Source organism: Xyrauchen texanus, chromosome 37 (genome assembly GCF_025860055.1).
Source record: "Xyrauchen texanus isolate HMW12.3.18 chromosome 37, RBS_HiC_50CHRs, whole genome shotgun sequence".
In the NCBI taxonomy this organism is placed as follows: Eukaryota; Metazoa; Chordata; class Actinopteri; order Cypriniformes; family Catostomidae; genus Xyrauchen; species Xyrauchen texanus.
In genome coordinates, this window is record NC_068312.1 from 30771233 (window position 1) to 30796008 (window position 24776).

Sequence of the window (24776 nt, forward strand, 5' to 3'; positions counted from 1 at the left end):
TTGTTTCATGTATGAAATTAACATCCAGCTAACAAAGATAGAAATATTGGTGAATATGAATTACTGTAACTTTAACATTCAACAAATTAAAAACTTCATTCAAACCTACTTTTAAATGGTATATTGCAGTACGATCAATGTACTTTTATTGGATTTGAATTTACACCAACTGCATGAAAAAGTTTTCTGGGCTTCATTCTAATTTACTATACACAGCACAGAAGAATTAAAGTCATAAAAGTTTGAGATGGCATAAGGGTGAGTAAATGATGAGAGAATTTTTATTTTTGGGTGAACCGTTTCTTTAACTGTTTATAAGAAGATTATACGAAAAAAAAAAAGTGTATAGGATTATGACTAACAATAACAGAAACTTGAACACCTAATTAATCACTTACATTTATTTAGGGGATTATGGCTAGAGGCCAATGGGCTAATTTGGCCAGGGTTACAACCCTACACTTTACGAGAAGTGCCCTGGGATTTTTAATGAACACAGAGTCAGGACCTCAGATTAACATCTTATCTGAAATATGGTGCCATTTTATAGTATAGCATCCCCTTCACTATACTGGGGCATTATGACTCACACAGATAGCAGGGTGAGCGCCCAATACAAGCCTCCCTAAAACCTCTTCCTGCAGTATCCATAGTTTTCCCCAGGAATTCTCTCATCAAGGTACTAGCTAGCCTCAACCCTGCTTCGCTTCAGTGGTTAGGAGAGAGCTGCAGGGTAATTTGCTGCTGGAATCTAATATTACCCATCTAATTGACAATGTACCTTCTGAAATGCTGGAGTCATGGAACATAGTCTCAAAGGCTTGGTGAATCTCAGCAAATGAAGGTCTGTCCAGTGGACTCCACTGCCAACCTGCCAACATACAATATGCATCTTAAATCCAAGGGCAAAAAGATGAATTAACTATACTTAATTCTGTCCATAAGTTATCTTCCAAGTGGAACCCTCTATTGGAACTCACAGGCTCTCATGAGCTCGTAGACTTTAGGTGGACAGCCCTCGGGCTGCTCCATGCGGTAGCCCTTCTCCAGCAGGTCGTACACCTGAGAGAGGTCAATCCCTGGGTATGGAGACATGCCATATGTCGCAATCTCCCAAAGCAACACTCCAAATGCTGGGAAATTATGAGGAATAAAAATTTGAGTCACAACCATCTTTACTTACTGTAAAACATAGTAAAATGCAAAACTTTAAGAAGCTCCAACACACAACCCTCTTGACAACATCACAAAGACTGACCCCACACATCTGATTTGATGGAGAAGGTGTTGTAGGCCAAACTTTCTGGTGCTGTCCATTTGATGGGGAACTTGGCTCCTGCATGAGCAGTGTAGGTGTCACCGGTCATCAGGCGGCTCAGTCCGAAATCAGCCACCTTCACCATGTGATTCTCCCCAACCAGGCAGTTACGAGCAGCCAAGTCCCTGAAAGCGACAGAAACTATATTTTACACCAGGTTTTGAATGTACTAAACAGTTTTTTGTTTTTTCTATTCTACATTAAAATTCTTTGACATCTGATTTTATTTGAAGCATGAAACATCTAGACAGGTGGTGGCACAGAAATTAAAATAATTGAACGAACAAGAAATATGGCATTTAGATGAAATTCAACTAGTCCAACCATCTTCAGGCTCTGTATATCCTCACCTGTGGATGAAGTTCTTCTTTTCTAAATACTCCATGGCGGATGAGATCTGAGTGGCCATGTAGAGCAGCACCACAGCATTCACCTGCTCCCTATCACACTCACGCAGGTAGTCCAGCAAGTTACCGTGTGGCATGTACTCGGTCACTATATAGAATGGAGGCTCTAACGTACAAACACCTAGAAGGATGCATCAAAACAAACCGATCAGGAACAGATCCAGAGGATAATTTGGTGAAGGCTGATGTTAAGTTTCAATTAATTATGGATAATAACCAAGACTTTCTATGGTGGGTCTAAGGGGCATTTTGAGATTTGTGTACACTCACCAAGTAACTGTACTAGATTGGGATGTTTCACCTCCTTCATGACTGCAGCTTCTTTCAGAAACTCCTCGACCTCCATAGTGTCCTCCTTTAAGACAAAGTAATAACATAACCAATATGTTTAAACAATCGTCCTTCAAATTAGAAATCTGTGGATGCAGTACTGTTAATGGCCACTTGGTGGCACACAGCACCATATCAATTTACTCCATAGCACCATCATGTAAAGTATAAACACAATAGCAGTAACAGACTAAAAAAATTAAAAAAAGAAAATGCTAAAATACACATGCAAATGTAAAATGTAGACCTTTAGGGTTTTGACGGCGACAGTGAGATTGTACTTCTTCCAAACTCCCACGTACACCTCTCCGTACTGGCCTCCTCCAAGCTTGTGCTTCATGGTGATGTCGGTGCGTTCCATCTCCCACTTGTCATGGATGGGAGAGACGCCGTAGACTGTAGGCTTATTGCATTTTGGGGCTGGGTAGTGTAGTGTGGTTACGAGGCCATCTGCCACTGTGGAATGATGATGAACCAGCTCAGCTAACGTGCTAAAACGACTCTCGGCTGTTACATAGACCTGAGACAGAAGAAAGAGATTTAAGTCAACTATAAAATAAAAGACAAAAACTAGATCACACTACACCCAGCATGAATTGACAAGTGGTGCAAAGCGAACAAACAACTGAAGTCCCAATTCTTTATAATTTTCTTGCTCTCGAGCTCTACCTTTCCGTCAGAGGCGGTGTTGATCCTGTAGTGATAGACCCGTCCCTCGTAGCGCAATGAAATAGAGAGCTGGCCAGGGCTGCTCTCGCTCTCCCTAACCAGAAAGCTGCCATTGATAAGGCTACTGAGCAGGTACTCTGCAGCGCTGCGGGACACAGGCCCGTGATACCAGCTGTGCTTCTCTAGGCTATTCACAGGGGTGATATAGTTACTGGGTACCCAACCCTGACCGTTCTTCGAACGCACTTCACTCCAATCTCCATTCTGATTGTAGCCCAGCACTCGCAGCTTTTCTCCTGAGACACAAAAGAGTAAGATCAAGAGTGAGAAACAACACCCGTAACATACAGTACTTACGGAGGCTAGGCACTAAATAGCCACAATAAATCTGCAATGATTTTTTTTTAAACTCTTGACTATCACTCAAAAACATTCACTGATGTCCGTGTTGCATTTTTCTTGTTTTAAAATATTTCGCAAAAAATGTACGTAGATTAATATTTCTGATTTACTATCCGCAAAGCAACCAGCATTGTGGACGACCCCACACACCCCTCACACAAACTCTTTACCCTCCTCCCGTCTGGCAAGAGGTACCGAAGCATTCGGGCCCTCACGGCCAGACTGTGTAACAGCTTCTTCCCCCAAGCCATCAGACTTCTCAATACTCAGAGACTGGTTTGACACACACGTGTCCTGAGTTGCACTTTAATAACTGTCACTTTATAACTGTCTGCTACCTCAATAACTGCTATGTGCATAGAACACTATCACACTAATACATTTGCCTTAAATGGTCAGGTCAATTTCTTTTTCTCACGTCAATATCATCATTTTTTCTCTCTTCTTTTAACCCATCTTTTTCTCCAAAGCCTACACTTTTCTTCCCAAGCATCCTCTTTTCATGTGTCATCTCAAATTTTTCCAGTTTTAATCCATTCCATCCTCCTCTCCCTGGTCTGATTCTATCAAGCATTATTCCAGTAGAGCGCACTCTCCTGCTGTACAGTAAGCTTGATAATGCTAAGTGCTTATTGCAAATCCTAAATTTACACTGACATGGCAGCAAGGCCCTCATGACAACACAAGAAGAGACAGGTGCTTCATTGTCAACTAGATGACATTACATTACCGGTCATTAGTGGAGACTTCAGAGAGAAAGAGCTGCAAACTGCTATGTCCCCCTCTATGAACTCTCTTCTCTTGGGTTAGTCTGCGTTTACCCATCTACTTTTCATGCAGCCAGCAGGATTACACTTCAAAACAAGCATTAACGTTAATGGTAGCTATTGAGCACGGACTTGTGAATCGAAGTCTAATCTCTATTACAGCATGCTGAAAGGAGTAGTGGGCATTGGTGAAATAGAAAGGTAAAACTATTGAATACAAGTCTGAATAAAATACCATATATTTGAAGTTTATTGTAAAATATTAATACAAATACATACAAAATGTTTGCATGTCGATTGTGTCATTCGCATTACTTTGAGTGTAAGATGTCATGTCTGAGCTATTTTGGGGCAGTTCCCATTTCCACAGTGACAGAAGCTTCTGTGATTGGTGATCTTTAAGGATTATGGGTAGTGTAGTTTTTTTATGTGGAAATGTGGCATTGGACCATACATTTTTTATTATACAAAATTGACTTTTGTTTCTACAGAGGCTTGCACCATCAATTAACAACCTCAGAGTTAATGGTAGGTCTGTCTACAAAGGTTTTTAGGTAATGTTACTGATGAAAATCAGTCTCTAAGGGAAAATGAATGGAATATTTACTTTTGGAAGGGCTCAGTTTGGTTAAGGTGCTTATGTATTCATTCTCTCATCCTCAGATCAATACATTTACATTTACATTTATGCATTTGGCAGACGCTTTTATCCAAAGCGACTTACAGTGCACTTATTACAGGGACAATCCCCCCGGAGCAACCTGGAGTTAAGTGCCTTGCTCAAGGACACAATGGTGGTGGCTGTGGGGATCGAACCACCAACTTTCTGATTACCAGTTTATCAGTTATGTGCATTAGACCACTACACCACCACCACTAAATAAAACACAAGATTTAGCATCTGCTTTCAGTTTTAGCCTGGTCCCTTGCGAAACACAGTTTTTATCCTACAGACTGCTGTCCGTCAAGAGGAACAACAAGATTTGAAAATCAGACAAAGAAAAGATTAAAGAGAGTGATGAGGAAGTCATGAATAATATGAAGTTTTGTATGAAGAGGAAGTCACTAAAAACCATTGTGAAAACACTCTCAATGTCATGCCACATGCACTAGTCATGTGTTTACAGAGGTGGAATTCAAATAGACCATAGTATCGAATGAAAACACGCCCCGGTTGTTACACAACCTCTCTTTTCGACGTTCATACCTTTTGTGATGCTCAGCGTGTTGTCGCCACTGGCAACAAAGTCATAAAGTGCAACAAAGAGGTTTGGGTCACTCTCAGCTGCACCTAGCAGATTCTCCTTTGAGCTCCAAAGCACAGCTTCGGTCAGCGCAGACGAGTCCAGTCCGAACGGCCTGTGCAGGGCCTCTGGTGAGAGAGATAGAGAGATAATGTTATGTGAAAGAAAAAATAAAATATGGAGAAAGGGAATAAAGCATGTTCAATGAGGCAGGGCCTCTTGGAAGGGCAAACTAAATCAAAAAGTGGGGAGGGAGATGAAGAACAAAAAGAGTTGATGAACAAGTGAACTTCAAGAAACTGAGAAGGGGTGATATCACTTTGCTCGTTATGTCATTCCAAATTTACAGCTTTTTCCAAATCGCCTGAGCAAATAATATTACAATGACTACACAAAATGGCAATCGGTTATAACTAAACCTCACACATCAAAGCTGTTCTACAAACTATGCATGTTAAATCAATGATATTTTTTTAATTTAATCAATTATGCTTATTATTGTCATCCAATACATTTCAGCACAAATTATGTTTTATGATCTACACAAAAAAAAAGTGTCAGAAGATATATCTGAAGAAAGAGTCATATCTGCATTCCTATACATATAAATAATAACAATAATAAATGAATGGTAAACAAATTCATACTAAACATAAATGCATTAAAATAAAGAGGACTAAAAATGCAGAGGAAAATACCAATTAAATTGTAAATAATATATAGGCAATGTGCAGACATGGTTTCGGAGTATTAACCATTTTTCATTTTAATATAATTTAATATAATATAATTTCTAGAACATAAAATTGTCATCCCACTGTCATACAGATGTTAAATAACATTTGTGAAAATCAGATGGACACTGGAAAGAAGCCAAAAGAAAAACTGCAGTCCTGAAAGCCCCCACATTAACCATTCAAAAAAATGAAATCTGCACTTAAAACTCACTGATCCTCCATATTTAGTATACTCTGGGTACTGGTACTGCAGTGGCTATGAGATCTATCCAGAGTGATGCTCAAAAAAGGGCTACCTGTGAAGCAATAGTGATCCACGTCCTGTGGGCAAGGCAGGCCGGTCAGCTTGGCCCTCTCTTCCTCAAAACTGCTGCCAGATGGCAGAATCCTCAATGGCATAATCTAGCAGTGATAGATTAATCTGAACTCACACAGAATAAAGCAAAGACCTGGTGTGGTGGTTGCGTTTTGCCTCTATTTGACAGGTTTTGATCCTTGAGCAAGTTTATAAGGAGGGGAGGAGCATGCCAAGGATTTGAGGTCGGAAAAATGGTGCTGGATTGCCTCCACGCCTTGAGCATGCCTGTGTCTACTGGTCTTTCTCTACAGCTGTCTACCACCCACAAACACACAGCATGTTTGGGCAGCTGCCCCACTCCTTGGGGAAAAGAGTGGTAGGACAAAATGTAAAGCCAGAGTAGATAGAAGAGATCATTATGAAAAACTCACATTTATGTTGATTATAAAATAAATTCTGCCTCCAAGATCTAGTCACTTATTTCCCATCTTACCCTTATAAAAGTGCCACAGTTGTATAATGGTACATTGATGTAATGGCAATACCATAATGGCTGATTCTCAGGAACCTGGGGAAAAAAATCTAATTTAAGGTGCACTCAGTAACTTTTTGTCTGTGTCATCTTTGACATACACTGACACCTAGAGGTGTGGATGCAGCATCATTCAAATTAAACAGTTTTCAGTTACAGATGCCATTGTAGAAATTCACTATTCACAATCAGCTATGATTACTTTAATCCAAGAGTGAAAGTGTCCAGTAAAACAAATACTGAGATTAAGCAAGTATTATTCAGATGGTCATGTGATGATTCTAAAACAGCAGCCCACATGAGGGTACCCCTGCCCTATGTAGAATAAAACCGCTTTTATAAGGTTACTGATATAACAAGAGTCCTCATCTCATGTGAGTGGTCGTGATTGTATATCCATCCATCCATCCATCTTCAACCGCTTATCCGAAGTCGGGTCGCGGGGGCAGCTGCTCCAGCAGGGGGCCCCAAACTTCCCTATCCCAAGCCACATTAACCAGCTCTGACTGTGCGACCCCGAGGCGTTCCCAGGCCAGTGTGGAGATGTAATCTCTCCACCTAGTCCTGGGTCTTCCCCGAGGCCTCCTCCCAGCTGGACGTGCCTGAAACACCTCCCTAGGGAGGCGGCCAGGGGGCATCCTTACCAGATGCCCAAACCACCTCAACTGACTCCTTTCAACGCAAAGGAGCAGCGGCTCTACTCCGAGCTCCTCACGGATGACTGAGCTCCTCACCCTATCTCTAAGGGAGAAGCCCGCCACCCTTCTGAGGAAGCCCATTTCGGCCGCTTGTACTCGCTGACCTAGTTCTTTCGGTCATGACCCAACCTTCATGACCATAGGTGAGGGTAGGAACAAAAATTGACCGGTAGATCGAGAGCTTTGCCTTTCGGCTCAGCTCTCTTTTACGTGACTAACGGTGCGATAGAGCGAGTGCAATACCGCCCCTGCTGCCCCGATTCTCCGGCCAACCTCCCGCTCCATTGTCCCCTCACTCGTGAACAAGACCCCGAGGTACTTGAACTCCTTCACTTGGGGCAAAACCTCATTCCCTACCTGGAGTACGGATTGTATACATGTTTCAAAATGTACAATTAATTTCTTTAGAAGTAAAAAAAATACTGAGTACACCTTTAAAATATATTTTGCGTAATGAAGATTGAGCCTATATTAAGATTTTATGCATTGTGACGCTGACATTTTTTTTCAGGGTACTAAAGCACATTTTATCAAGCATTCTCATTATCATAATGCCTCCAGATATTTTACTATTCCCAATTGTTTTCTACAATGATTCTAGTTACATCACAGTCATTTTTGTCTGTACTTCCGTAAAAAGGATGCTGTTGTACATGTTGTAAGGTAGTATAAATAAAGTACTATTATGAAGTATAAACGTATTTTAAGTCGTATTTTATTCACTTTGCCGTTATGAGAATAACATAATGGCCAACTTTTCTTTTCAAATTGCAGTAATGAGAATTAGGGTGTAAAAATGTGCATAACTGTCATGAAAACAATATCACAATGCTCATTTGTTTCTTTTGATATAAGAGCAAAATAAGACCAGGGTATTTTCTTGGCGGGTTTCATGAGAATCACCCAGGATTGAATTATTACCATATTGGCATACTGTTGTGTTAACATAGTACTTCAAGATATTACTATGGTAAATGTCCAAATAAACCATGTTAACCATGTTTTTTTTTTCCTTTTTCATACCAACATAATGAGTAGAACATCTGACGATCTGTTTGGCCATTTTAAGCTCGAAAAACAAGCTTAAGTTTTAAGATATGTTAAGAGAACTTTAAAAACAACATGCTTCAGCAATACCCAATACATGTTTTTTTTTTTAAAGTTACATAATTAATGTATATAGATGTTGATTTCGAAATTAATCCCCCCCCCCCCCAACACATCTGGTGCCCTAAACATAAAAATCACATCAAAGTCAAATCACAACAGAACATGAGGATTATCATGCCCAAAAAACATTGTAACACAATGGTACTGTAACTTTGTGTACATTTGATTTTGTTGTCATGGAAGATTACCAACTCCAAATGCTTAACGCCGGCCAAGAGCAACAGCCAAATTATTCATTCTCAACTTGCATCATAAAACCAACAGCAACAGTGAAGACATCATGATAAATACCCAAACTCTTTACTGAGAGACACCAGAAACAATTACGTGGATTAGACCCAAGTTCGCCCCATTTATAATGTATGGCTTTAATGTAAACAACTATTAAACAAGTGTCTTTAGGCTCCTAATTTAATCATTATGCATTAAGACACAACATATCCAAGCTGACACAAAAACTGCCAGATCTTACATAACACAATAAACCTGCAAGAACATGCCGCAGACGGTCATGGCCTGGATGGCAAAACATATTACACCACACACAGGCACATTCGCACAAAGATACATGCACACAAGCAGCCCCACCTTTGTTCCTAACCAGCATGCAATGTTTGCCACTCCTGGTCACCTGACTGAGACACAATTCCCAGTACATGGTCTTGGTTGAAGTACAATGTCTGATGGGAAATTACTATAATAGCTCCTATTCCTCAGGTTCTTGTTTTTTTTTTTCTTTTTCACACCAACATGAGTAGAACATCTGACGATCTTCTTAGTCCAATCATTTCACAAAGGTGGAGGCCTTGAACCCAAGTCTCCAGTGTGGCTTCAATCACAGAGTTTCCAGCCCTGTTGCTGGCATTCCAGTCCAACTTGATCATGAGCCTCCATGCCAACTGCCCAGAGTAAGAAATGTCCACATGTGCCTGAGCGTTTGTGTGAGAAATGGGAAGAGTGGAGTTCTGAGGGTTGTTTTATTGGAGGTCTTGTGAGGGGAGGTGTTTGTGGAGCCCATGCATTTCAGAAGGGGGGGTAGGGTGGACCCCAATGAACAGATGGTTCCATTTCTAGACCATGCGTGCTGCCTACCCAACATCCTCTCGGGAGAGGCAGAAAAAGCAATGAGGTGTGGAAACTCTGAACTACAAAACGCCTGTGCCATATTAATATTAGGGATGCACCGATCCGATACCTGGATCAGTCTCAGGTCCGATACTGATGTTTTTAGACTGATTGGGTATCGGTCCGATGAGCCCGATCCAAATCCGATACTGTGGGTTAGTCATGTTCGTTACTGTCAAGTAGGGCTGTGCGATTAATCGAATTCTCGATTTCAATTTCAATTATGGCCTCCGACAGTTATGAAAACAAAATAATCGAGATTTCGCAATGTTCTCGGTTTGTCTTTTTAAAAAACATGCGCCCTTTTCCTTTACAGCGGTGCGCTTTCTCCCCACCCTAAAAGGCTAAACTCATTCCTCACGAGGCTGTGGCATATTTAGTTCAGCTCAAGCCAAGATGACAGAGAGCCTTTGGTCAACAAGAAAGGTAAAATAATTTTGGAAACAAAATTATTTGGAAACAATTTGGTCGTTTGGAAACAATTTGGTTTCAAGGAGTCCGATGTGGAACAAAAAGAAATAATGTGCAAGATTTGTTGCATGGTGGTGTCTGCACCACATGGAAATACAATTTGTTTAATCATCTGAAATTCAGCCACAAAGTGGTTTATGACAAGCGTTATGTAATGCCGTCGCGGGCAAAAAAAAACTACCCTTTCGAAAGGGTAGGTTAGAAAGAAAAAAAAAAGTGGGAGAAAAAGGTTCTTGTAGAAATGGAAATCCATATGACCATTTCATATGGGGGCACTGAAGGTGAATTCTGCCCATACAGTTCCACAGTTATTAGCGAGAACACAATGATTTGTATTTTTTTTTTTTAACTTATTTTATGCATACAGTATAATGCAACAAAGGGTGCCAAAGTCAACTGATTTTAAGAAAGTATCTAACTGTTATCTGTTATCATTATTAAAAATATAATAATGATTCTGGCACCTTTCTAAGGTTATTTATTTGACCTGTAGTTTTTCCCTAAAATCATGGATGAAATTTGTCTTTCTGACCCTCTCCTACAAAATCATTTACTCCGCAATTATTGATCAATGACATTTAATATTTGGCTTTCATTATCGTATATTTTCTTCAAAAAAGTATTAACAATATAAAATATTTCAGCTGGGGCAGTTTCTGAATTTGTTTAGATTTTACATAAAATGACTTTCACACTTGTTCAACAACAACTTTGGATGAGTGATATGTTGAAAGAAGTAATCCAGTTGAACATTTAAGTATGCTACAACTTGTAATGGAATGCTAATGGTCAGATGTCATAGTTTTGTTATCTGATCCTAAACTACATGTGCTCATGGCATCACTGTCGAGCAAGAATACCAAGGCTGTAACACTTGATCAGTTGCTTGGGCTGAACCAGAGCGTGATTCAATTTGATTTACTGCAACAGGCAAATTATAGGGTCAAATACTTCGACAAGTTTGGTTGATTACATTCTTTAAATGTTGAGTTGAGCCAGTTGAATGGAGCAATTTGATGTGGTTCATGCATCTGGTCAGGATGCCTCCTGGGTGCCTTCCTAGGGAGGTGTTCCAGGCATGTCCAACTGGGAAGAGGGGGCACATCCAGAAGATGTGGAGAGATTACATCTCTCGGCAGGCCTGGGAACACCTGGGGATCCCCAAGGAAGAGCTGGAGCATGTTGCCGGGGAAAAGGACGTATGGGCGGTCTTGCAGAGTCTGCTGCCACAGCACCCCGGATAAACGGAGGAAAATGGAAGGATGGACATTCATACCAGCTGTGAACCATACCAGTGAACATGACTACATGAAACACAACCCAGACTAACGTTTCAAGTATTGTTCTGAAAACAGCTTTTACACCATCTAAACAAACTGAACACTGAAGTAGAAGGGACTTATGTCCACATCAAAAGCTCTAATGTGCAAGCATCCTAAAAATCCAGCTACATGCATGCAATGTTGAAATTGCCTAAAATTTAGGATTTTCTCCAGTAATAAAGTATAAATTCTGGGTCACAATATGGCCACCTCATTTTGCTAATCATTTTAATGCACTCAAAGTTAAAATACTTTTGCCCAATATGCAGAGACAACTATAAAAGTAAGCCATTCATCAGTTTATTTTTCCAAAAAGCATAAACACTGTTTGAAAACGATCACTTTTTTAATTCTGTATACAGTGACAATAGTGGTGCAGAAAAATGCACACATCAGCTTAAACCATTCAGACATGTAATCAGTTTTACTTATCCAAAACACAAATACCTGGAAAACCTTAAAATGTTAAGCCCTTATTCACAAACACTGGCTACTCTTATGGAACTAATTTGATTGATGCAGCAGTTGACAAGCATGGGGCATGTCGCGTGTCCGCATTCGTTTCTCCTTCATGCTGTATGCGGAACTGTGTGCGTCTTTGTGCACAGAAGCTCCACAGTGAGACAGTGTGGTGTACTATGTGTCTGCAGTGTAATGGAGATACAGAACGGACTGACCTGCCTAGCCTTACAATGACTGTCTGCCGCAGCTGTTGTGCTGGGCTTAGGTGAGGCTTACAGCAGCTGCACCAGCACCTCTGTACTGGGGCTGCTCACTTCTAACATAAAGCTCATGGACAGCTATTGAACGGAGTTCCTGATATGACAGACCTGTAAACATCTATTAATTTAGGATCAATAGAACTAAACTATACTTTATTGTACTAGAGCTTATTTGCCAAGTGCAGGTTAATAAATGTGTTCTTGTATTCTTGAGCTTCTGTAAATTTACAAAGACAACAGTAGATCTGAGTGACCTATAGGCTACTGGTAGGTGTTAAGTGTATTATAGAACCTATCTAGTTTACACCTGGTATTAACATCCATTCTATGTGATCAGATAACAGCGCATGTGCAAACAGGGTCCAAAACGTTTCGTTATCAGATTACTAAACCCAACACCTACTAACTTGTGAAAAATTTAAGCTTTAAAATAAAAAGGGTTTAAAAATAGAAAAACAAAAAAACAACACTTTAAAAAAAAAGGGTAAACGAGGATTTAAAAATAAAGTTTGTTCGAACTTTTTTTTTTTTAAACCATTGTTTTTTTTTTGCCTTTTCTAAGCCCTTTAAAATGGAGGAAAAAAAATCATAAAAAAGGAACTGTGATCTACAAATTTAGGAAAGGCCATATCACATACACAAGACTTCACAGGAACTTTGTTTAACATCAACGAGCATTGACAAAGACCATCTGAAGAGTGCAAATCAAAAGGTCAGTTAATACAGGCACTCAACTAAAATAACAATGAGCATTTTACTCTGAACCTTATATTTACAGTGAGATTAATATTTAGAAGAATATTTGGAAGTGGGCACTTAAATCAAAATGCATTGACAAAAAAAAAAAAATGTTTAAATGATTTTGTCAGAAATCAGATACTGTCCCCTCAATAAAGCTTGGCTTAGTGAGCAACTGTGGGAGTAAGAGCTGAAACCACATAAACCAGACACTTCAACTGCCTGTCAACAGCTTTGAAATTCCCAAGTCACAGGAAAAGCCCCCTAACATTACACTGGAATGAGACCAGTACATCTGTCACACAGGAAATTAGGGCCAACATTCTCATGTAAGAGCAGTATGCAGGAGGGAAGGCTTTTGGTGATTCACAAACACTTTCCCTGATATTGCCATATTTCTGTCTGGTCTGAAGAACTGTATTCTTCAAAACAGACTGTGCATGCCAGAAGATGAGAACCAGCAGATTAGAGTGCATGCAAGTCAAAAGTAAGACACATAGGTTCCAGGTCTCCTGTTGAGGAGCTAATTGCCTGTGTGAATTGAATGGTCAGGAATGACAGCAAAAGGTTGCCGGTTTATCTGAAACGGTTTATTACAAAATCCCATAGCTGGTTCCAGAGCAGAGGCTGTGTGGTGCAGGACAAGCTTTATTTTTAGATCCAACACAAAACTATCTGCCCATAAATACCTCCAGAATGATCACACTGTGTACACGCACAGACAGAGGAACTACTGAACAATGATTCTCCAAACAATGGGACTGCATAAACGGACAACTATGAAGGCCAGACCCAGTTCATTCACAATAATGAGGATCCAATAACAGCTCTCTGCAAAAACAAGTGTGCTGTTGTCCCTCCTCATTCATGCTCTTCCTCCTTTACAGAAAATGGCTCTCCAGTTGGTGAAAAGACTACAATGCAGTAATTCAGACTGAGAGAGAGAATCAGATGAATAGAATGTCAATATAAAGAGGGAACTTAAAATTACCCCAAACAACTCAACCACACGTCTCAATTGTGGAACAAAAGTGGTCAATTAGCAGACATTTTTTATCGAAAATGTCACTGTATATTATTAAAGGGACGGTGTAATATGCAACCTGGGGTTAAAGGAATAGTTCACCCAAAAATTAATATTCTGTCATTATTTACTTGCCCCCATGTTGTTGAGTAAAATTTCAGTGATTAATAACTTAAATTTCACAGGAAGCTATCGCATGTCTTTGTAAAACTTGGTATATAGCACATGAGTCATATGGAATTATTTTTTGTATCATTCTTCCAAACACGTCCTTTTGTGTTCTACAGACAAAATGAAATCATGCAGGTTTGGAACAACTTGAGGGTGAGTAAATAATATTTAATTCTTCGAAAGATTAAAAAAAGAAAAAGAAAGAAAGAAAAAAGTACTGTGCAATAGGGCTGAAACGATTAGTCGGCATTATTGACAATAACAACATTTGAAAAATTTTCATTGTAGAATAGTCATTTGAGCTCATTTAATGTAACGAGCTCATACAAAACTATAATGATGATGCGTGAGAGCAGCACTGCACAGTCCAGATGTACTCTAAACTTTCCAAACATCTTCAGGTGATGTAGATGTATGGAGTAATTATACAAAAATACAAAGAAAATTCTGAAGCCCTCTCATTGTGAAATACAGCGGAGCCGGAGTTGCCGTTTCACTGAAGCAAAACTTGCGTGTCAGAGTGTCTTTAAAGGAAACACCTTACGTGTTACATCTTTAATGCGTTATAGCTTTATTAAAGTTCAAATAATACGGAAGCAGATTAAGTAAACAAATACAAACTCTGAAACTGTAATTTCTCTGTGCGGTCAGTTCCTTTTCTAGGAGTTTGCGAATGTCCCGATCTCAGGGGGAGAGATTGAATCTGCACCCGGCTGATGCACATTCTGTCACGGGATGCTCATCCCTCGACCGTGCACTTGCTGCAGCTAGATTATAACGTGATGGCTCACGACATATTGAATCATAATACGTCACTGTGCATTTGTTTCCGTGAAGAAAATTGCCAATACGCAGCTAAATTAATACGAGAGAGTTTGAGTTGAAAATAGATTGAAGTAAACAGAAAAGTGAGAGAGGGTAGTCTATATTACTACACATAATATAACCGTGAACATTGTATTAAACATATTTAAATGAAATAACAAAAAGAAACTGAAAACAATCAATCAATGTATTACAAAAATGATAGCCCTGTTAAAGGAATAGTTCACCCAAAAATTAAAATTCACTCATCTGTTACTCACTCTCATGCCATTCCAGGTATATAAGACATTCATTTAACAGATGGAGTCATATGGATGACATTTATGCTGACTGTCTGTGATTTTTGGAGCTTCAACCATCCACTAGCATTTTAAGGACCTACAGAGCAGAAATATGTTTCTAGTTTTCTTAGAATGAGGGCGAGTAAACGATGAGAATTTTTTGGGTGAAGAACTAACTCTTTAAATAGGAGCCACATTTGCATTCTAGGGGTAGTGATGCAAATTCTCTTATAATTAAAAATTTATCAGCTAATATTAAAAAAAGTCACTTGACAAGATAGAAGAAACCTTAATTGAGGAATACATGGAGTGGCAGTCTGAATATTTCCTCTGTAGAACACAAAAGGAGATATTATATGCAGAATGTTAGCTGGGTCTCGTTTCAAAGGCTGCGTGTTAGGTAGGACGCGTCCTTTGAAGTCTGCAGTATTCCGAGCGTCCTCCTTTAAACAAGTCTCATTTAAATGAGATGGCCTTCGTAGGACAAACGGAATCGGAACGTAGTTCCTATGACAGCACACCACTCTTTAACAAATGCAAGCGCTTTGAGTGAGAAGGGAACAAGTCTCTTTGGAAGGGAATGTATGAGGTCAAATTTGGTCCAGATACAGTCAGTTCTTTTACCGGTGCTAAGTGGACTTCAGTCAGCCTCCGTTCTAGTGGCCTGGCCATTAATCTGCCAGACCGGTCTGAAGAACGATGCACTTGGGATTATGAGGAAGTGCTCGGTGCCATTCATTCAGGCCTGATTTTTACAGCTTGCACAGCAGTTAGAAGACCATGTACCATGATTTACCTGTTAACTCGGGTGCTAATGGGGCTCATCACACAGTGCACCCAGTCCTGCAAAGGGATTCTAAAATGGATAAAACACCAAGCTAACACCAGGTTTGACAGGTCAGAGCAAACATAATGAACTGAAGGAAGGAACTCTGGAACATTGTTATAGCACCTGATCGATACTTTCACCCTGTAGCGTCAGCATTGTCTTTTAATTCAATCCTCCACCTGACACAAGCCCACATAAAGATGCTAACTTTTTGCTTTTGGGAGATTGATTAAGGTTTCATAAGAAATATTAGCCTATAGATGAACTGAAATATGAACACATTTGAATCAAAATAGTCGCAAGACAACGGAAAAGCTATACTTCCCAGTCCAAACAGACCATTCATGGATACTAAGCGAAATGGTCATGGTGTTCAAGGCACTTTCACCAAATTATGGAAATGAACCGAGAAATATCCTGCAACATTTATGTGCACAATATTGGATGTTTAAAAAATGTGAGCGATAATAAGAAGACAGTAATGTAGGCCTACATTCTATGCAAATTCGCTTTGTACAAGCATGTACAAGTATGAAAATCTGAAGAAATAAAATCTAAGCATGAAAATAACTCCCTTCAGCTAAGAGATATTATCCAAAACAACACAGCCTCAAGGCAATACAAACTAAGATTATATGTTCATTTCACTAAAGGAGTGTGATATTTGCATGTTAAAGACTCCAATGAGATCACCAGAAAGCACTAATGTTGATGACAGCAAAAGTGTTTGGATGAATGAGTGCTTTAAGGCTGTTTTATACCTGTGCATCAAACCTACTGCATAGCCTGACATGCACCTCTTCAAAAATGTAAACAAATGCGTCTATACAGACCATAACAGCTGTGATTGGTCTGATTTGTTCCCATACCATCATCACCCAGTCTGACAAAATAAGATATCTAAGGTGGCGTCACATTTTTTCCAAGTTTAAGATTAATGCATCTTATCCACTGATCAGTGATCATGTCACATTGTATTTGTTTTATTGTTTATGAGCATCTGCTGCTGTACTCAGCTAAAATATTCTTTCCCTCTTAACATCTGAAAGTTACACGTGGTTCCTATTTAGTTTCACATCTGAAAGTGAAAGATAAAGTGGAGATTTTGAAAAAAGGGACTTATAATTTACTCTGTTTCTCACCCACATCTATTATATTGCTTCTGAAGATATAGATTTAAACACTGGAGTCATATGGATTAATTATGTTTCCTTTGGTGATCAGACCTTTTGTAGCTCCAGAAATCACATATTCACTTGTATTGTATGGACAAGTTACAGAGCGGAGATATTCTTCTAAAACAAAAATCTTCATTTGTGTTCAGCTGAAGAAAGAAATGTATACACATCTAGGAAGGCATGAGGGTGAGTAAATGATAAGACAATTTTCATTTTTGAGTGAACTATCCCTTTAGTTCTAGTTTAAATACTACAATCATTTAAAAAATACTTTTGAATCCACCTATTATATTGCCTTTGTAAATACACAGTTACTTCATAAATGAAGGCATTTTCTAATAAAATAGCATTTTGGCTATTTATACGCACAAGTATAAACCAGCCTATAGGTTGTACACTCAACAGTAACCGTCTACTTTCTGATGCTACAAGAGTGCATGGCGTCAATCAAAAAGATTGCGCATGACACACAAACACACATTTACACAGGCATAACACCTTAATCAAACACTCAGGAATCTCCTTCCGTTCTTGCCCTTTTCCCTCGCCCTCAATCTTTCTCTCTTTGCTCTGACCTCATTCAAGAGCACCATAATATATTTTTTGAAAAACTTAGGAGCATACAAGATTTAGTTTTTTGTACTTCTTTTGTTTTGGAGGCATCCAGATCTGTTTCCTCACTCTGAGCAATCACCACCTAAGTTTACACCACACCGGTTGTCAAAACAGAGTGGGCAGGACAGTACGCCTCAGAATATTAAGTTCTCCATATCGTTTGGCATTTTACCAAACCTATTGACTTACAACATGCTCTGTTATGATGATTAAACACCATTGTGCAGGTCTAAAGAGAGCAAGCCTAAACCACTCAATGCCTACAGGGCCTGCATTTCATTTTAGAGATGGGAGTGGTAATTTAAAATGGTTTTGATGAAGGTTTTAGGAAGACAACCTCTAAGGAAATTAAGTTGAGACAGTTGGTCACCAGGTGAGAGTGACCGCATTAGTTCGTTGTCGGAGATAAGACAGCATAAGCCTTCTGTATTTAATGAGCATGGTCGGCAAGACCCATTAGGGTTTATTTTAAATGAGATGAATGGATTGATTCAGCCAAATGGTCTTGCAAACAGAAAGTGTTCAGCCTGCGGAGGTCTTGTCTAAACATGCATCATGTGCAGCAAGGAGTCATAGTGCATTTTACATCCGTGGTTAGGCAGTCAACACTCCAACAAGTGCATTTAATTATGATGTATTTCACACATCGGAACATGTTTGATTCAAACATCCATTATTAATACAAAATTATCCATACTGAAGCTTAACGGTGTGACAAAATGCCATCTAATGATGTGAATGTACAGAACGCTCTGTTTCAAAAACTTTCTATGTAGAACATGATGCCCAAACAAATAAAACACTAATAAAACACTAATAACAACATAAAACAAACATTGACTAGGAAGGGAATCCTGATGACACTTTGTCAGATGCCAGGATAAAGCTCACGATAATGCAGATCTATTGGATTTAACCCTAATCTCCTTGTGTCCAATCTGAGAAGGGTTCCACCAGTCTGCTGGGTGCGGTTTTATACTGAGTGTTCCAAGACATATTGTTGCGCTGTTCTAAAACATGACATGACCAAGAATTTATGGATGCTACTGCCCTGGCCTTTAAAAAGCTTCAAATGCAGACACATACAGGATGATGACACCTTATTGCTGCTCTTAAGAGAAAAACATGGAAAACCCTGATTTGCTGAAAACTGCAACAGAGGAGGTGGTATACAGCATGGCGTTCTGACTAATCGAAACAGCACCTCATCACCATCACCGCTGCCAATGTAGGAGAATTACTCCAGGGTGGCTTCTAAACATAGAATGGTAGCCAAGGAATCACAGGCACCCACTTTCATATTGAACACCCACAACAAATGAAGATGAAACATCCAACGATGGTGACTGTTTTGTGAACTGCTAGAGAACATTAAAAACCATCTATTAAACGCTAATATACTGAACTTTTGGCATTCTAATGACCTCTAGTGGTGGACAACTGTTCAAATCGAACCAAGGGCCAAAAAGTTGCCCAAATGAAGTGTACACAATGAAAGAGAGAAATAGAGAAATCCGAGTCTTAAAGCTTCTTTACAAAACTTGATTTTCCCTGAGCGGCTTACCTTTAGCTGTTTTTGTGAAAGCTGTCTCATATATCAAATAATATCAAAGTGAATCATTTAATTGAGTTTAGTGTCTAACTCCAATCAGCTTGTGTCCTGGAAAATCAAACATAGTGCACTTGATCCTTTAGAACAAACACAAAATATAAGTTTGCTAATGTAACACAATTACAATGCAATTGCAGCAATACTTTGTCTGCATACCAGAAATAAAATTGTGAATTAAATCAGCTTTTTGTGATATATACTCAACACGTTGAAAATCTTCTCAGTGCACTCAGAATTACAAAACGATTGTTCTGAATCTAAATACTGATTGCATGAGCACGAGTGTTTAAAGACACTGTAAAATGCCAATAAACACACCTGCTACAGCATATTCTACATGAATATAATTTGCAGCTGCTTGGAAATTGTAATAAGCCTACACTTGGAACCATGGCTGATAAGGTTCATAATATATAGTACATTACATTATATCATATTAACAGAAACGGAATAACTCTTCTTTGTGTTATGCCTAAGAACACATCTTAAAATCGCTGTAATGCTCAGTTTGATGCAGTTTATTCCTTCATCATTCTGCACAAATTAGGGATGAAAATTTTATTTTATATCGTGGCATAACTTGATATTTCGAAATATGTAACATTGTTTTCCGTCCAAGTGATAATAAATTAAATTAAATAAATTAAATTACCCCTCAAACATCATAATCTTTCTCCATCGCTTGATTTTACCACTACAGTTCTTTTTTCTACACTGTTTATAGGGTTCACACAAGGTCCTTGTAGTGCTTAAAGTGCTTGAATTTAGCTTTTACAAATTTAAGTACTGGAATACTTGGAAAATCTCCTTGTTTTGATGAAAAGTGCTTGAGATTAAAACGGATAGTTTCTTCCGTATAATGTGTGTCCATCAAAGATGAGGCAACTCCACTTTCATTGAATAATGTGTCTCAACATCCTTTCTGTCTTTCTCAAAGAAATCAAGAGATTGTTGTTGATGTTTGCTGAACCGGTGTGCTACCTGCTCAGGATGTGCAACCAGCAGTAAAAACAGTGATTATGGATTTTTTTCTCCCCAATTTGGCATGCCCAATTCCCAATGTGGCGGAATTGATCTCAGTTGCCTCCGCGTCTGAGACAGTCAATCCGCGTCTAGTCAGCGTCTTCACTCGCTGAGCTACCCAGGCCCGCTCAAAAACAGTTATATGTAAAGCTAAAACATGGGTAGCACATGTTGAGGCATGGAATCCCCCGGACCACCAAAAATTATTATGTCTTTCATTATTATTCTAAATTAAATGTAATTTCATTAATAATCATAAAAGTCTTCTAGTGTGATCACTGGCATTAAGATGGTTAAGTAAATGCCATCTAACTGTCGGTATTTACAACAACAGCATGAAAGGTGTGAAAAACCTAGGTAGTACATCTAGTCAGCCAGATAATACCGGTTGTGCTGGTTGCACATCAGAATGTGCAACCAGCACAACTATCAGATAGTGTGATATGGTGTATAGCTGTCCTAAGCACTAACCCTACCCCAAACCATAACCCCAACCCCAAAACCATGCGATTATCGCTTTGGTAGCACATCCTGACAGGTAGCATATATTTTCAGGACACCGGAACACTTTGAAACGCACAATGAAACACTTAAAGTGACAGTACCTTTTTAAACTCAACGTTTTTACTTGTAAAATTGTACACATTATTTCAAAGAGTGATAGATCATATCATCATTATTATTATTATATACCATTTCATGATATAATATTAATTAATAGAATATAGATTTTTTTACAAAAGTTAAAATGTGATTATAACTTTCACATACTTTTTTCAGGACAGGTTTTGTTCAGTTCTATTGCTTGTTCTGCACATGATCAGCCTGAATGTACCCCACTATTCTTGAAAGCTTATTTTTTGATCTTTTCTTATGGAGAAAGGTATATGAGCAACTATTAATTAAACTTTGAGCATTTATATTGTGTATTAAAGAACTTTATTTTGAGGAGAAATTATAATGTGTATTTTGCTCAAACTTTTCAAGAAAACTTTTTATTTTTCAGAAAAAAATAATAATAATCAGTGATATTGTGTAATTTAAGTGTTAGTATATCGAATCGTGAACCTCACATGGTATATCGAACCGATTTATGAGATTACCATATCATTCCATCCCTAGTAGAAATGCATGAAAACAAAGCCAGCATAAAATGCATTCAGGAAACTTCAGAGAGAGGGGTACGTTTTATATTGAAACTGTTCGTTGTTCTGAGAAAATCCTTGGGACTACATTAAGTTCAGGGCACCACTTTGCACATACCTGCCGAAATAATAAAAGCATGCTGGCACGGGGCAGAGTCGATAAATAAATGAAAGGGTGTGGAACTAGCCCAGTGACCTCAGAGTGCCGGCAAGCTGACTCATTGGCTGTCTGCAGGGGAAAGATGCAAGTCGGGACATTTAATTTATTCTTTTGGCCCACTGTCTGACAACACCGTTCAATTAAAAACAAATTGTAATGGTCATTACTTATGTAATCCATTTAATGGAGAGAAAAAGATTCATCTTGATTAGATGAAATTTATTTTGGAGCAAAAGAGGACTCAGTCCTTAATGCCCTATTGCGCTGGCAGGATTTGGGGAACCAAGGGAAAAATGGGATTGGACAACCTCCCCCGCCTCTAAGTAATGTAGTCATCACCAAGAAACTGATGACTGCACAGTGTTTGAGAAATCTAAGAGAATGGTAGCTTTTTGTTGGTGATGTCATAATATAATATTAATGCCAGTGCAGGGCCATTTACAATGACGGCATTTTGCAGCAAAAAAGGGACCGGAAATTATTCTTTTGCAGTGAGAATTCACAATTTGAGCCAACATGAGAGACAGTTAGACGTAAAGTTCAACGTTATGCAAATGCACAATCTCCCTCGATTTAACCCTCAAGCCTAAATGAAATGTCATTCATAAACTAGTAAATATCCGCAATGTGACATTTCAGTTGAATACATGTTTGAAATGTGATAAAACATAGGGAAGGTTTATCAATTAGGAGCAGAATTGATCATAAAAATTATGACAAGAAGCTGGAGAAGAGAGATTGGAAAAATAAGCGAGATTTGTGATGCAAGTCAAAAAAGGAAAGCTGTCTCAGAGACATACACCACTTTAAAATTTCTTTAAAATATTACAATGTAAAAAATGTAATGTGCCGAAAAATTGTTGATAATAAGGTCAGGAATGTGTGCCAAAGTTGACTTTAAGACTAATAGAGTATATGGGCTTGGCCCAGTGAAAACCATGTTTTCAACTTTGATTTTGGGAATCAGTGGCGTAACAGAGACATAGAAAATGTATAGATGTAACAACAAAATGTGACCAGGACATGATATTTTAGTCTTAAGCATTGAATCAAACAAACACTGAATATTTACACAAAAAAGGCAATACAATCTTGTTCATCACCACTATGTAACTTCAGAGATGCAATTCTATCGCCTATGGCCACAAGGCTCCAACTCACCATACAGAGAGTAAATGATTCAGAGTTTGTTCCACAGTGACTGGTGTGACTGAGCTAAATCATGAGATCAGATCTTTCCTCCAGACTGAGACAAGAACCAAAGATGTTTTCCATTCTCCTTTCATGAGTCTTTAGTGTCAGATACAAGGTGTGTCTGATCCAAGTTTGGCATGGCAGTATATCATCACTGCTATGGCAGTCAGGCCTGTAACCCTTTAATTATTATCCTGATTATTCAGATGACTTTCCACAGCTATACATCTGGCTAGAAGCGATGGGAGTAAAAATAACTCATCTCCAGCTCTTGCAGGTCAGAGTTTCCAGCCAAAGGGGTTCAACTGTCAAGATGTGACAAGCTCCTTTCTGGCATTGATCAACCCACCCCTTGGAGAAGAAAGAGACCATCGCTGGGCACAAGACTGCCTCTAACAGCCTGTAGGAAGTGAACTATGGACATCAATGTTCACTCCAATCCCTTTTTTGCCTGATCACACAGATATTTGTTCTATCTTTGGCCTTTGCATTGTCTAGCTGCCTATGTGCATCTTAAGCCAGTTGATGTGAATTACATGCTATGGCTTATGGCCACTGAGAAGGTCATATGTCCCAGTATTTATTGTTTTAGCTTGTTGCAACCCACATTCTAGTTAACAAAAGAAAATGGCTATCATCAGGATAAAACAGTAGCTAATTTCTTTCTGAATATAGCACACCGTAAGTAGTACCAATAAGCAGAACAATAAAGTGTGCACAGCAAGCAACAGTGAAAGGCAATGTCTTTGCTTCCTTTGTAATGTGAACCATACAAATAATGTGACCAATCCATGTGCTAAACTTCAACACCTAAAGTCACAATAACTCAAACAATGTCTGGAATAAAAGATTTGTACTAAGATAAACATGTATGACACATTATTGCAATCAATGCTGTACAGGTTAACATTCACTCATATGTTCTTCCCTGCAAGTGAAACAGTGTGTCAGTGAAATCACTACAGAATTAAATATGAGAAAGTTGACAGTCATCAGACAACATTTCTACAGTCAGGAAAGCATTCAGTCTGAACAGTTTTGTTACTAGCCTTAAAAAACCATAATTCCCCACTTCCAATATAAACAATAATATCGTTCTAACATGCAAATTAAGCCAATAGAATCTAAAAGGCATGCTTTTTCTAAATTTCAGTGATGGTAAACCTTACTAATTTGCTTTTTAGCTGACACTTTAATCTGAAAAGTGACCAAAAGTGTACTTGTTACATATACAACCAACCGGAGTTCATGGATTTCCCCTTACTGGGGTTTAAACCTACAACCTCTTGGTTACCAGCCTAGCTTTCTAATCATATCACCACTTCACACTTTAAATGTCAGATGATTGTAAATGGAAGATGACCACAACCTGAGCACACATTAAAAAAACCCATGTTAAACTCACAAACTGTTTATTCACCCAGTCACTAAATGTGAAAAAGAGGTCAGGAAGCTGACTAACCTGAGCCCTTAATGGACCAGGGTAGGGTTGCACCAGTGATGCGTGAGGTCTCACTTAAGTTGAGACGTAAAGTTCACACTAAAGGCTTAGTAATTACTAGTTAGTTTGTAACTAAGTCAGTGCCTAATTTGGTTGCACCACCTGTTCTTAACGCAAGACTTAACTAGTAGGTCGAAAGCGCTCCGTAAAGTAATGCCTAATTGCATAATATGACGTTTACCTGTATTTATCCAATAAGCAGCCTTGAAATTTGTAAACAGAAGTGCTAAAAAGCTGTGAATTTCAATTTGATCTTGTTACGGTTGAT

The 24776-nt window shown here is 38.8% G+C and overlaps 1 protein-coding gene across 3 annotated transcripts in view; it reads right to left on the reverse strand.

Moving 5' to 3' along the window:
• LOC127630870 (tyrosine-protein kinase ABL2-like) overlaps positions 1 to 24776 on the reverse strand; it is a 34566-nt gene that overhangs the window by 6606 nt on the left and 3184 nt on the right. For 2 of the 3 annotated variants that reach the window (XM_052108709.1, XM_052108710.1), the window contains exons 1-9: positions 6171 to 6340; positions 5101 to 5265; positions 2725 to 3020; positions 2303 to 2575; positions 1996 to 2080; positions 1669 to 1846; positions 1259 to 1443; positions 981 to 1133; positions 782 to 871 (exon numbers count right to left, since the gene is read on the reverse strand). In XM_052108709.1, coding sequence (XP_051964669.1) covers positions 782 to 871; positions 981 to 1133; positions 1259 to 1443; positions 1669 to 1846; positions 1996 to 2080; positions 2303 to 2575; positions 2725 to 3020; positions 5101 to 5265; positions 6171 to 6273 — 1528 coding nt within the window. In that variant the 5' untranslated portion in view covers positions 6274 to 6340. Of the gene's footprint in view, positions 1 to 781; positions 872 to 980; positions 1134 to 1258; positions 1444 to 1668; positions 1847 to 1995; positions 2081 to 2302; positions 2576 to 2724; positions 3021 to 5100; positions 5266 to 6170; positions 6341 to 24776 lie in introns of those variants that run through there. The other variant, XM_052108712.1, reaches the window with a different exon arrangement.